At 35.3% G+C, this 15,565-nt stretch overlaps 1 protein-coding gene across 1 annotated transcript in view; it reads left to right on the forward strand.

Annotated features, from left to right (window-relative positions):
* The first annotated feature begins 506 nt into the window (after positions 1–506).
* Positions 507–15,565, forward strand: part of LOC111035283 (NK1 transcription factor-related protein 2) — a 28,658-nt gene continuing 13,599 nt past the window's right edge. Inside the window, exon 1 of the mRNA XM_022316829.1 lies at positions 507–1,605. Within this exon, the coding sequence (XP_022172521.1) occupies positions 885–1,605 (721 nt within the window). The 5' untranslated portion in view covers positions 507–884. The remainder of the gene's footprint in view (positions 1,606–15,565) is intronic.

Below are 15,565 nucleotides of genomic sequence, written 5' to 3' on the forward strand. Positions count from 1 at the left end.
ATTATTACTATAGTAAACGGGTTTGGGTAAACGTGCGAAATTAAGGTGGGCTCAATAATTATCTATATCCGGTGCACGAATTTCCGGGGCGGCGGGCTTGAGGGTTGTGTTCGCGCGCGGTTAAACGAGCGGACGGCGGCGGCAGATACGCCCGTCTCGGAAGAGTAAAGTGTGGTCGGCGAGACGGTCGTACGGGAGAGGGGGTGATGGCTGGCGGGGGTGGTTTTTGCTTCGCGGGGGAGGAGTGGACGCGCCGCGATTGTTGATCAACGCCCGGCCGCGGCGTAATAGTGTTAGGCGCGGCGCCGAACGTCGAGTGGAAACGAAAACGTAAAAACCTTGACGTGGCAGGGGAGGGGGAGGGGGGAATCGCCGACGACCGGCCGCGCCCACAAATCGGCCGCCCGCCAATCGGACCGGTGCACGCCCAACGCGGTGCCGCCGCCGCCGCCACGCTGGCCACACTCGCCCCTACCCAAAGGAACCACCGCCAAAGCCGCCGACGGATCGACTGTGCGCGAGCGACGCAATTATTGCTACTCACGTGTTGATCCGTACCGTACACGAACGTCGTCGTGGTCGTCGTGGTCGTCGTCGCCGCCGTATACGTCGCGATAGCCGCGTAAAATAGTTCGTTTCGTTACTGCACTGTATTTCGTAGGCATTTCGACTTTTTTGTCCGAGGATTTTTCGCGGCTACACCTCCGATAATACGCTATTCAATATATTATACATTGCCGTAGATAATAAATATAATTTATAAAAAATAATAAACACTTTATAGGCTGCGCGTTTTTTGTGCTATCCGCTGCATTGCTGCAGTGCATGCAGTGATGCGTTTCGGCGGCTTGCAACGGCAGTGATAAGCGAACTGCAGGAACGCAATGATGACCATGATGATGATGCAACGTTTGCTCCAGAACAACAACAATAACAACAACAACCCCAACAACAATAACAATAACAATAACAACGTCTACGCGGACGAGATGAGGCTGAACGGCATACGTCACCATTCAGCGAGTCCGTTTTCGAAACCAGCCGCCGTGCAGGCCGCGACGCCCGACAGCTGCGGCGGCGAACCAGACGCGCTGACGTCGGCCGGCTGCAATGAGCCACAGCTACAGCCCGTTTCGCCGCAGTTCACCTGCACCGGTACCGCGACGGCCGGTGCCGCACAAGCCGGACCGACGTGTACCACCGTGGTGACCGTGGCCGCGGCTGACGACCGGCTGACGTCCGACGAGGACGACGAGCTGAACGTGGACGAGCTGAACGTGGACGAGCTAAACGTGGACGAGGACCCGGTGGACATGACCAACAACCGGTTGCACGGCGGCCGGGTGGTCGCCGGCCACGGACTGCTGCACTGCAGCGACCGCGGCCTGCACCAGCAGACAGGAAGCGCGGCCGCCGTCGTCCCGATGGACACCGCGGCCGCGGCCAACGATTACGAGACGAGCGGCAACAGCAAGGGCCGGCTCGCGTTTTCCGTCGAGAACATACTCGACCCGAACAAGTTCACCAGAAAGCTCATGGCACCCGCCGCTGTTCTGCCCAGGTGGAGGCCTCGGGTCGACTTCGCCACCGACCCTTCCGGAGCCGGTGAGTGTGATTTCTCTATTATAAGTTACGAATTGGTAGGATGTACCCTCGGAAGTAGGTAACCCATCACCACACTCGATGTTTATATTTCACAATTTTATTTTATTTGGGGCTGGGATTTCGGTAAATATTGCATTGTTTTCCAAAGTCAACTACTCGATGCTTGTTTCACAACGTATATATATACGTACGTTTCATGTATTTTTGCAGAATCAGGAATAATAAGTTTTTATTTTGCATTTTTGCTATCAATTTTCAATTTTTATGTTATTTTATGGCATTCAACACTAAAATCCAGTTTGTTTTTAAAATTAAATTTTATGATTTTTCTTTGAAAATTATTATATTGTCCACGTGCATCGAACAAGGTTTTTACAAAGGTTCATCGAATAATTATTCTTTTTTTTTAAATTTAAGTCCACACAGAAGACTTGATATTGTGCAGCCCCTTTTAAATTTAATAAAGAATATTTTTCAACCCAAAACGTGTTTAAGATAAAATTTGGAGAGTGCTTTTTATTATTGTTTTGATTTATTAGGGCATATAAAAGCATTTTTTGGGTTGTTACAAGACATTACATTTCCAGTCGTAATAATTATGATATTATGAATTATATTACTTAATATTATTATATTCATTCAGTAAGCACACAGATTTCACGTGACACAAACACCGATTTACGTTTGTCCGGTAATAATCGGACCAATATAATATATTAATATTATATACCCTGCATCGCGGAAAATAATCAAACTATTATACTCCAGTGATTGCAGATTTAATAAATGTCACGTGCATTTATTATAGTTATTCTTACAAATAAACCATACTAGTATACCTATAACTTAATAATTTACTATATATATGAATTCCCACTAACAGGCTATACTGTCGTACTGAAAAATGTTTGTTATATTTTATTTTGTACCTATATTTTATATCTGCATAATATATTGATTACAAATATCACTCTGTCTGGCTATTGCGATTTCATGGCTAAACCGATTTTGACGAAACTTGCTATAGAGATGGGTATTATTATAGTACCTGAAGATAGGACATTTTTTTAAAATCAACTCTTAAGTGAATGAAACTATATTTACCACTCTAATGTGATTATGGAAATTTGAAATTTGAAATTTAAATCTGGAGAGGGTGTTGATTTTCCATTATTGTCGTCGTATGAGAAACGATTTTCAGAATCCCGGGTGCCAATGTTATTTGTATGGGAAATAATATTTTTATGTTCAAATGTATTTGAAACTATTATTGGGTATTGGTATTGATGAGCGTTCATCGTCACAATAAATTAATGTATTCCGGAACTTACAAAATCTAAAGGGGTTAAAAGGTGAATGGGGGGGGGGGGGTGAATTTTATATTTTGGGTATTGCGAATATTGTTTTACTAATTTTCATAAGTATGCAAAAAATGTAAGGAAACAAAGAGGTTTTATTTTTAATTTATAATAATCCTGCAGAGTACCTATATCTTGTTGTTTGGTATAATATTATTATATGTTTCTTTGTTTCACTTAACTCATCGTCACTCGTCATAATAAAGCTACTGATATACGAGCGAAGCCGTGATAAATAGCTTTAGCTAATAGGTTTATATTTACTAATTTTTTTAATGATAGAAAAACTCAAGAAGCAAATTGTTACAATAGTAATAAGCATATACGTTATTTATAAATGAGCAATGCCTTTTCAGCGTTTTTTTGATCATTGGGTATTTTATATGTAACAAAAAGTTTGTTTATTTCTTTTTCTTTTTAAATTATTTATTCTATAAAAGCAATAAGTTGCAGCTTTTGATTTTAAATCATAATTTTCAAGTCAAAATGTATTATTGATAAGTACCTATAAGTAAATTATTTCTAGCCTGCAGCAGTCTTTTGTCTCTAAATAAATGACCTACTCGCATAGTATGCTTATTATAAATATATTTAGATCGTATATATACTATGTATAATATTTAAACTAAATGTTTAAAAACAAATATAATTATGATGAATTATACGACTATAATGTTTATAATGTTTCTTTAAATTTTTAATCGATTTTAGTTGGTTATTTTTAAAATTGGAGTAATTAATTGTTATACACACATTAACATAAATTATAGTCTTAACATTAATTGCATTTCATGTACAATTTATGGTAAAATGGGATGGTCATATTTTTTAATGTCTATTTAATTATATAGCAAAAAATAATTTTTTTTTATTTTAAATATTCGAAAACCATATAAATCACAAAAAATTAGTCTTATTGACCATAAAATGTTTATTTACTTTGTCAAAATAATAATTACCTACATGAATAGTGCACTTTTTCTATTCTTTAGTGCAGTTACTTCCCTAGAAATCCATAAAATAGGTAACAATCATAATTTGTTATTGAAAAATGATTCTCTTGTTGTAGGTTACTAAACATAAGCTCAGAATCATTAGCTTAGCTCATTGTGTCCTTTTGTTTGTTACCAGTACATGCATCATAATAAAGTTACTATTGTTAATATTAGGATTTTTATTTAATCACTATTTTTCGTAGTTACATTATATAGTTACGATTGTTTCTATTATATTTATTGTTATAATAGTATTTAAAATAGACCCATAGTATCTAAAATATACTTCCAATAAAAGGTTACCAAATTAATTTTAAATTTTATTTGGAATATTATAGTTCATTGCTTTGAATTAAAATAAACCTGGTATTTAGCAGGCTTCAGAGTGAGCTTCCCTAACTTATTTTTTACATTCGGCCCACATGTTTAGTACTCGTCATGGATTTCAATTACATTTTTGGTATTTTAAACTCATAATTAAATTAATGATTAACAACTTAAATATGTTTGATTCGCTTAATGCAACTGCTTATTTTATTGACGAAGGCAATGATACTGCACTATTATTTCCTTTCAACAATATACTTATAACTTACTATCGTTTGTAGACATATATGAAAATAACGTTATAGAAGTCATAATAATCTTCATTCCTATGTGTGTAAATAAACACCAAAAATAAATTCTTTATTAAAATATAAAAAATAAAACAGGTTATAAGAGCAAAACCATATGAACAGTTTTGTTGTTGTGTAATTTATATTCCGAAAATGTCAGTTGAATATTATAAATCTACCTGCGTGTGTAATATTTTTAAACAAAATGCGCATAATACACCTGTCATCATAGTAAACCGTTGGCTTGAAAATAATGTAGTGGAAAGTTAAAAAAAAAACCCAATATAAACGTAAACAAAACGTCAGTTGTTTGTTACAAACGTTTTTTCGAAAGCTTTTAATACAAATCTTTTATTCAAGTTTGAAAAAGAATCTTTAACGTCATCGCTTAAACAAGTAGGTATATATAAAACGTCTATACATATAGCAACAAAAATCAATAGCACATTTAAAATTTAAAAAACAACCATTTAATCCAATTAAGCTGGTATAAGATAAGTTAATTTTTTATATCTTTTTTAATGTGATCCAAACCTTATGTTATAATACATTACTATTAATACAGTTATTTATATTTCAATAATTGTTTGAATAAACTTATTGTTTGAACTATAAAATACTCGAATTACCTATATCGATACTGTAGAGCTGCGCTGTTTTCTCTATACGTGGTTGTATTTTTCCAATAAGAACCCAACGTTATGATATGTCAGAAGTATATATAGTTGTACGTGATTTAGAAGTGCAGACTATATAGGTGCACAAATTAGGCTCCCGATAATATTTATTATATACTTAAGTAAAAATACCGGAAACATTTTATTGCACAGTTGTAAATGATTACTCAAATTATTTGTAAAACCGTACTATATGCAATGTGTGGTACCTATAATTAATTCACTCCTGGCGATATTTATATAGATACTGTGCCTTTTATGCCCACGATGATGTCATGGCTCGAATAATTACAAAAACTCATAATGATATTATAGTTGACGAATATTATTACGGCAATCGAGTAGTGAAAATCGCGAAACAAATTATTAATAACTACCGCTTCATAGTGATGACGGAAGTTGATAATTATTAATAGCGTGAATATTTTATTTTCTGCAGTATATAAGTGTATAGTTAGGTACTTAGGTATTATGTATTGACGTTACCTCTCGAAGTTATAACGATGCAATTTCAAAGTTCGACAATTAACGCTGTTTTTGAGAAATTTGAAACAGGATAGACTAAATAATTATTATTTCATCAACATTTGTATAATGTTCTAAGAACAATAATTATAGATGTGTAGGTATATGGATATGCAGGTATATATTATACATAGGTATCCACCTACACTAAATAATAATCTAAGCAATATCAATGGTAAGTTATGTTCGCAAATTTGAGATTCTCTCAGATATTATATAGGTTTCGTTTACCACGCTGTTATAAGCACTTGACATATGTCGAACGAAGTGGTTGAAAACTTATACAAAACTTCTTTAATTTAAAACTCAGAAGTTAAATACTTTTGGCTGAGTGAAATATTACTCATCGTCTTTAATATCTATTTAAATAAACGGAGGGTAGGGGAAAATCCACGATTTCTTTATCTGTGCCAGGCGTAAAAAAACTTTTTAATCTGATCCGCCCGTAAAATTAATTGAAATAGTTGAACCGAAAAAACGATTGTATTCCGCACTCCGGTCAAGTAGGGTAATTTTCAGAATTGCTTTTTCCCCCATCTGACTACGACAGCCGCCTGACCGGGTATGCGATTTCGTTAAAAAAATATATATGGGTACCTATTATATATTTATATATGTTTAATATATACACCTGAAACTTAAATAGGTATAATAATAATATGTACTGTAATAGTCTATAGAGTATACACCTGAAAAATACTTAATTACAGATCAATTTTGCAGTACTCAAAGTTTTTAAAACCCATAGGTAGGTACAGGGTGACCTCTTAAACTGCAGTGATTGACGGTCATCTGGAAAATTGTTGCATTTTAAATAACTATGTATAACGACTATATATTTGAACAAAAAAAAAAAAAAAAAGGTTAGTTTAATTTAATCATAACTATATAGACTATAATAGCGCACGGTTTCAATTTTCATAATAATTCAAAATTTTAATTTTTTAATGCCTAGCATAATGTGCAAAACTAATGATAGGTACCAATGCTAATAACTATGCTGCTGCAATATTTTATATTATTATTTATACGTCGACATTTTTCATAAGATGAATGTACCGTGATGGACCAAATATGTAAGCAGTGGTTAAAAAAGTGTTAAGAGAAATGAAGGTGTAATGGGCTCTGGGTTCACCGTTAAAAAATAATCAGCCAGTAATCAATAAGTATAATGACTCATAATGTGGCCTGTATTTTAATGCGGGTAGTACTATGGGAAATATTATTTAAAGACACCTCCTACCCTTAGTTGCGGTGTGTAAAAATATTAAAAATGTAAACACGAATAATTGAAATAAGAAATAAAAATTCTTCTTTCCGTCGTATCTTTTATTCATGATAAATAACTCCAATTATGGGCTTTCTCGGGTTGTGTATAGTAATATAATATTAAGGGACTGTATATGTAAATGGAATTAATACAATTATCGCGGTAATGCGTTTTTAATTTTCCATTTAAATTCCCTTAAGTACCTCACTGTTTTGATAACAGTGGTTTAAAATCCTTATAACCATCTTATATCGACGGATTTTAAACGCCGGTTAACATTTTGCCCTCCCCGTCGCGGAAATACGCGTCTCGCACTCCACGCACAAAACACCGCGTCAGAGGGAGGATTTGGATGATTTAAAACCCCATCATTTAGCCCCGGAACGCATTGTTCGCGTTTACCGACCGATTTCGGATTTTCTTGCCTCGCTTTAGTCGTCGTGCATTTATAGATAGGTAGTATAATACGATGTGTATTATCGACGATAAATATATCGAGTACAACCTGCGAGAGTTACGCGTCTCGATCGGATTGCCGCCCGTCCACATATTAAATACGTATCGTAATGATTGGATCGTTTAATAAAAAAAATACGACGATAAACATATTATTATTATTATTGATGGACGGTTCGCAATAACTGCAGTTATTATCGATCACAAAATAAACATTAAATTCGATGTATATTATTTCCGTCAGATACAATGCATTATTTACCCAAGCTTTTCGCTAACCGTATATAATTATGGGATTCCCGTAAAAGCGCCTCCTGTGTGTAACACCTGTACCCATACGTGTATATAGTTACTTCTAATATGCTTCCACATTGTATAATTGAAAACATTTCAATATTTACCGTTAATCAATATATTATTTCCTCCCGAAGCATTACGCTAATTATTAACTGGCGTTTGAAATTATTATGTTAATGTACTTTTGCTCGAAATGGCATATTATATTAACGACTGTTTACCTATATAATAATAATAATAATAATAATAATATGATGTGTGGAATATCATATGTTTGGGTATGATACGTTGGTAAATAATATTAATATAATATTGTGTTTCAAACATAACATATTATTATTCTATCTGGAGCCTACAATCAAATTCGACGTTTTCTTCTGTCATCGTGTATATGATATTTATATTGTATACGGGTACATGCTCACAGAGGAGATGAGGTGTCATGTACAATTAATGCAAAATAAAGCAATGGATGTATAATTAATGTTATCTGAAAATAGTCAAAAAGTCATATCCCTCCACTCTTTCGAAAAAGCTGAGCTAATATAGGAAGATTGACCTGTAATAGATAATATAATATATTCATATATTATAATATGATGTTTGTGATTATAGGCTGTACTGTATAATGTTTTAGGTTTCTGTAAAACGTATATTATGCGTGCAATATGTAGTCATGTAGGTACGAAGGTTATATTCTTGTTGTTCAAGACTATACTGTGCACATTTTGTACTCAACGAGTTAATAAAAAATTTAATGTTTACTTGTAAAGTATGCACTGCTTGGTAAATGCAATAACAATAATGTAGTATAATATCTATTATATTATTAAGTTTTACTTTACCATTTTTCTATGTATCGAGAGGCAACCCATGCTGTCGCCTGTAATAATCGTTAATAAATTACAATTTATAAAAGCCAACTATAAATAGGTCTAATTGTAATGATCAATTATAATTTATAAGTCATAAAGAAAATAAAAGCTACTGCAGATTGCACTTGATTTCACGTCCTTTTGCACGTTCTCAGTTCTAAACATATGAACCTATTTAAAAGAATTTTCCAATTCCAATCGACTATTGATAGGTTGTAGTACTTAAAAAAACATTTCTGTCTAAATCACTCTCCAAAATTCAATATAGATTCACTTCGCTCGATGCACAACAACATTTAATTGTATATTTAGTTTAATTTTCATCTATCTTTAAGTTGGTAATGTCGTTCCAAATGAACCTGTTTGTATCACATCATATATACAATATACATGTTGATTTGATTATTTTTTAACGTCGAGTCATTTTCTACACGTTTTTATGAAACTTTATTTTAACTATACGTATGTTACTCTTTTATTGGCCTATACACTTAGACCGCTTAAATTTTCTGTCGGCCAGTAATCTGTCAGTGAATCTCTTGCTGTCCTCGCAAATTACACGTAGTTTAAGATCTCTAGCGACACGTTTACGTCAACATCCGAGTTAATTATGCGTCCGTGTAGTGTGCGCGTCTCGTTTGAGTACACACTGCAATTATATACATGTGTATACAATATAAATGCCACTGAACGCGCTCACACGTAATAATAACAGAAGTAAAGACTACACAAGTGTGATGTGTGTGTGTGTGCGTGTGTGCGTGTGTGCGTGTGTGCGCGCGCGGGAGACGGATAGGAATAATATAGTGAGAAAAAAAGTCGCCTTCGACGTCTCTCACCGAAAAAATTCTTTCGAGTGTTATGTAATTACAAAAATAAACAGTTTTAGATTTCTTCTTCCATTCGTCCAGCCGAAAATACTTGTGTGCGCGATATGTTTGATCGGAACACTCTGCAGCGGTGTCCGCATAGCCAAATGTATAATATTATTATTAAATAACATGTCGTGTATATTATTGCGGATTACGGTTAAATGACGTTAAATGAAGATTGGCTATTAAACGATCTCGTCCGCTTCTGCTTTGTTTAAAAGAGTATAAAGTGTGCAGTAATGTTTGATCCTTGTCTTTCCATTGTCGCGCACACGTCGGTCATTGAAACGATCTCTCTCAGAGATGGGTTCCGCTCCGTAAAACTTAATGCGACGCCTTCAGAGTTCTTATCGAATTTCCTACGATAATACACCGTATAAACTATATGGCAATAATATAGTAAGCTCGCACTCTGCCGGTTAAACGTTCCGACTTCCCGGACCATTTTTTCGATTGTTGGTCAGATTGTCTTGTCCAAACGGTTTCCATACAGCTATATAAGTAGTATATCCTACACAGAGAGATTCCTTCATGCAGCATATTAATAGTTTGACTAAGTTGTTCGATCTAATTTATATATAATCGCGTTTGAGGGGGCCGTAGCCACGAGATAAAAACATACGACCCGCAACTTCAAAAGTAAAAAAAAATATACCTTGTTTACCTATGCAACCTGAATAATATAAATTTATTCCTTAGACTTCTATTCCTGTAATCTAAAAAAATTGTTACATTCACGAGTAAAATATTTCATTTTAGTCGTTTTAAAAAATACACGATAAAATTACACTCGTCAGGTCGTTTGTAAATTTTGTGCAGTGTTAAAAGAATAATAGTTGATAAATCATAATTGTGAATGAAAAAAAAAAAACTTGAAACAGTAGACTATAACAGTTAATACGTAGTATTGATAGCAAAATAATGTAGATTTAGGTAATAACTGATAAATACATAAAATTATACGCACCGTCTACGCATATTATACTGTGCAGGTATTATAGCTTGCGTAGATAACTGAGAAATAATTGTTGTAATAGCTCATCGACCTGAAAATCGTGCGTATAATATAATATTAATTAATACCAATAATTTGTACTCGTTGTTCGCTTTTCGTATCGTATTGTAATGATCACGACAGTGGCGGAGATACCGCGTATAATAATATATGGCCGCGTACAAAATAAAAAACATAGAATATACATATAGAAATAATTAAAGGACTGAGCGAGGAATTCGTTCTCGTCCCGGACGTTTTATAATAATATTATAATGTAAAATACGACGATTAATAGAAGAGAGCAGTAGTAATGGTACATATTATATATTATATGCGAGACGGGAGAGCGAAATGATACAAAGTATATAGCCGTCGTCGATGCCGACGAACGAAACCGCCCGCAGAGCATCAAAACTGAGCCATATAATAATGTTATCGTCGAGGTGCGCGGACAATACACAGCTCTTGTATTCGTCCAACGGCGTTTTTAATGAACACGTCGAGACGGATATTTGTAAACCGAAATGACAGCGTTGGACGTAATTAATGCCACCGGAATGTCTTTTAACGCTCGAACCGCGTACACACCTCGCGCGCATTTTATAAAAACACGACCGGCGACCCAAGGCACATGACATTGTTGTATATACATGTGCGTGTGCGAGCGACACTCGTTCCGCAAAGGTGTGTACGGTGGCCAATAGTTAAACTCGATCGAACGGCGGAGAAAAACGTCATGACGTTGATATCAGAGAGGCGACTCTTGCCCCCCCCCCCGATATTTTCGCGAGTATTTAAAAATAAAACGGTCCATCGACGAACTCCGCGACTTCATATCACTATAGTAGGTATAAGTATAATATTATATCAAACAATGAGATCCATATTATCGTATCATATAGTAATTATCGTGGTGATCACGCCGCGGTGTACACGCGTTATTATAATATTATGATATACACACGCCAAGCGTTTCCGTCTACGCATTAAACAGCGTGTGCAGAGTACATAACAATATGACTGCAGTTATATACTGAGGTCTGAGAGAACTAAAAAAATAAAACGTTCTAAACCATCTGCGCGTCGTGCGGAGAGGTCGCACGCCCGCCGCCGTGCGTTTTGTATATTAATATTATTATGCGACGGTCGGAGGAGGAGGAGGAGGAGGAGGAGGAGGAGGAGGAGACGGTAAATAAAAAATAACCGAATAAAGTATTTAGGGACGTGTGTGTGTGTGTGTGTGTGTGTGTGTGTGGTGAGCAATTATTATTGTGTTGTATGGTTGATCTCATTATATGCAATAAAATGTTTAGGAACCTATATACAATAATATTACGATGACTAGAAGTAAACACTGTATAACAACAATAATAAATCGATATAATAATATTATATAAACTAGTTTATAATTTATAGGTAATATATATAAACTCCCGGTGGTGGATCGCGAGGTTAACTTGTTAATATCGTTATGCGTTTTATTGGTTTTTTTTACACCAGCTGTTTAATCACTCGAGTATACTCCATGCGAGTACGATGATTAATAACATATTATATTACGTAGGTATAATTCAATTATTGTACGCGCACAAGTGTATTGTAAGTATAAACAATAAACTCTTCATCAAACAATGTTTTTAAAAATGGCTATAGCATTGACCACCAGTGGACAACGTATGGTCTGATGGTCAACAATTCGGATTTCTATGTTTAGATTATTTCAAATTATGCAAAAAAAAAAAAATTCTAAAAACGTAGATTGTTATACTTTTTTGCGAAATTACACTTCCTTACCGCAAAAATAGTCTTTTCTAAATATTTAATATATCAAGTAAAATAATGAATTGTTGTTACACTGCCACTGCAGCATTACAACTTTGTAACACTACACGAGTATACAGAATTTCATTGATTTCGGTCAACTTTGTGTCCCAAATCAGTTAGTCTTCGAAATACTCAATCAGATGTCACGTCCTCTTGAGAGTTGAGACGGTCTGTTTCAAATTCGCATATAAATCGTAGACGACCCGGAACAAACTTCACAAACCAAAGACTATCATACCAAACAAGTTCCGGTTAGTCGTTCCGGAAATATCCACTTCGTCAATAAAATATCACCACCGAGCCGATCCGACGGCTGTTCAGTGGACAAACGTTTTTTGGTTAAAAGAAAATTAGCTTTTGATGCTAAAAATTGATAGAATGTTTAATAGTTATGCTCAATGCTGGAAAATATAATATGTTTGAAAAATGTTTTTCGAAAGTTGTTTTCGCTGAAATTAAAATACCTAATATACCGGAAAAAACCTTATCACAATCCTTTGTTCTAAGCGTTTAAGGTTTAAGTTTAAAGATTTGACGAAATCGGAAACATTTAAACGCTGAAATCCTCGATAATAATAATATACGTCCCAACTTTTAACAGCAAGTCGTCGGTGGTCGTCTTGTTAAAAATGTTGATAATTACTAGCGAATGTGCAAACGTCAAAATATTATTACTAATACTATATTAGTATCATTTCAACATATCATGATTTGAAAACTCGGTGAATGAAAGTACATGATTTTCGGACGCGTGACGGCGGTTATTGGATCGGACAGCCACGTTTGGCATGGTCGAGCCATCATAACAGAAAAGAAAAGAAAAAGTAATGCATTATTTTCACCTTGGTAGTCGAAAATAAAATCACTTTAAACGTAATGTACTGGCCGCGACTATAAATATACGTCCGCCGCCGCTGTGCCCGCCTGCACAGCCGTCGACGTGTCTATTCGTCAACGGCGGAAACGCTCGAATATTATTTCATCTGATTTTAGACATAACAATGAATACTATCAAAATATCACAAAGCTATTGACATAATAAACGTCCGTCCGCGTAACACAAGGAAATTAAATTACTATAAATTTAAATATATATTATAATTATATTAGTCATGATCAGCGGTTTTCGGTATTCAACCCATTTAGACTTGTGACCCAGTTCTGTGATTACGCATAATATTGTTTAGCGATTCCTTGACCCTGTTTAACTGTATCAAGAAAATTGAACACATATATTTTCCCAAACAATTGAAAAATACGATTATAACAAATGTTATTATGGCGGTAAAAACGTTCCAATTTTCGGCCGATTTTTTGCAGCGTTATATTATATATTTTAATAATTTTACATTTGCATATCACCAATATCAATTTCACAACACCTACACCATTATTATCATATGGTGAACCGTAAATGGTCGAAAACCGTCGATTTGTGTTATAATAATATTATATGGGTATGGTCAACGGTGACGTGACGTCAATATCGATAGGTCCTCGCAAACCCGATGAAAATATTTGGTCAAAACGATGAACTCTGCAGATATGATTGTTTCGATTAGATAATCATAATACTATACATAGGTAGGTACTATTCATTTATTCGTGTATTTTAATGTACAATTAAGATCCATAATATTATGTTGTAATAATGACAATACTGACATTAATTATATGCAACACACCCACACATAATATACGCATACATGATTGTTATTATTATATCATGCGTACGACGATTAGAGATTAAAACCCGCCGCGGTTTTCGTTGAATTTCCATCGCGCGGAACGTTTCGCCTCGTTCGGTTTAGCATAAATTTCGCGATCAAAACGTTTCATTAGCGGTTCGCTATTATAATATAACGTAATAATAATATTATACGTAAAACTATCGTATCGCCGCCGTCAGATCGTTAAACACCAACTGCAGCGAGATTCGAGCAAAATGCACTCGCGTTTAACGTCGTTCGCACATAATATAATATAATATTTCGTTGATATAAATACCTCCTAACAACTAAAATATTTTTGCTGCAGCGATATACTCGTACGTAACGGTATTATGAAAACTATTTTTCTATTTTGCTATCATTAGTTGTATATTAGTTTATTATTTTTTTTTGTAAAAACTGGTCCAGCGCGGCGTCGCCTGTGACAAATCAAATGCTTGTGGATATTTTGGTTTTCGCCGTCTTTATGTGTTCACACCAAAAATATGTCAGGAATCAAGAAAGTCTGTCACCTCATGGATGTAATCATTGCGATATTGTGAGCATATATAGCTATACTAATATGTTAGGAATAGTATAGTGTGGACATATACATCTAAAACATTTATCACTTCATCATTTGTCACAAGAATGAAATTACATTATAATAATATAAGTAACGGAAACGATTTCTAAAATAATACTTCAAAAATCAAAATCAATTAATGGACTTCGTGGGTCACTCTGTAAACTTGTATGATATATTATGATGTGTAATGTGCAAAGTGTGAAATCCGAATTTCCGTCAACCTTATACCCTGCACCGTGCAAATCCCATTATATTTCCTTGCGATCGAACTCATCCCCATATTTATGTATATATAGTGGTTATTTCAAAAAAACAAAAAAAATTCAAAAAACGATAAAAGTATAGTCGTGCATTGTGCGAACAGCAATAGCAACATCATGTATGACATACGATAATATTATTATAACGATATCATCCATTACTGTACGAGAATATGCATGCGTAGGTATATGACGTCATTTAGGTCTGCAGGAACGCCCTGCAGTATATATGATTATATGCTACGAGAAAAAATGTCGCGGATGGCCGGACTTCCGGTCCGGTCAGGAAGAAAAATAGTGTGGTTGCGGTGGTCATCGTGGGGTTTGCGGGGGCGTGCTTCGCATCCGTGTGTGTACAGCGTACAATATATACACACACGTGTGTACTGTTACACGGTCGTGCGGGGACGTGTTGCGCAATACAATCCAAATTACTGGGCATGAAATTAATTGTTGTCCTCTGGTTCCGGGCCGGAAACCGTCGTGCGAGTGTGTGCGAGCGTCTAGCGGGGGCGAGGAAAGTGCACGCGCGCCCGCGCCCCAGCCCGCCGCTCGTTTGCGAGATAAGCTCTGCGCGCTATCAAAGCACAATTGAAAGTTAAGCTGCCGCTGATCCCCGGACCGTGTTATACGATTGTC

The sequence above is a fragment of the Myzus persicae genome, unplaced genomic scaffold (assembly GCF_001856785.1).
Source record: "Myzus persicae strain clone G006 unplaced genomic scaffold, MPER_G0061.0, whole genome shotgun sequence".
NCBI lineage: Eukaryota > Metazoa > Arthropoda > Insecta > Hemiptera > Aphididae > Myzus > Myzus persicae.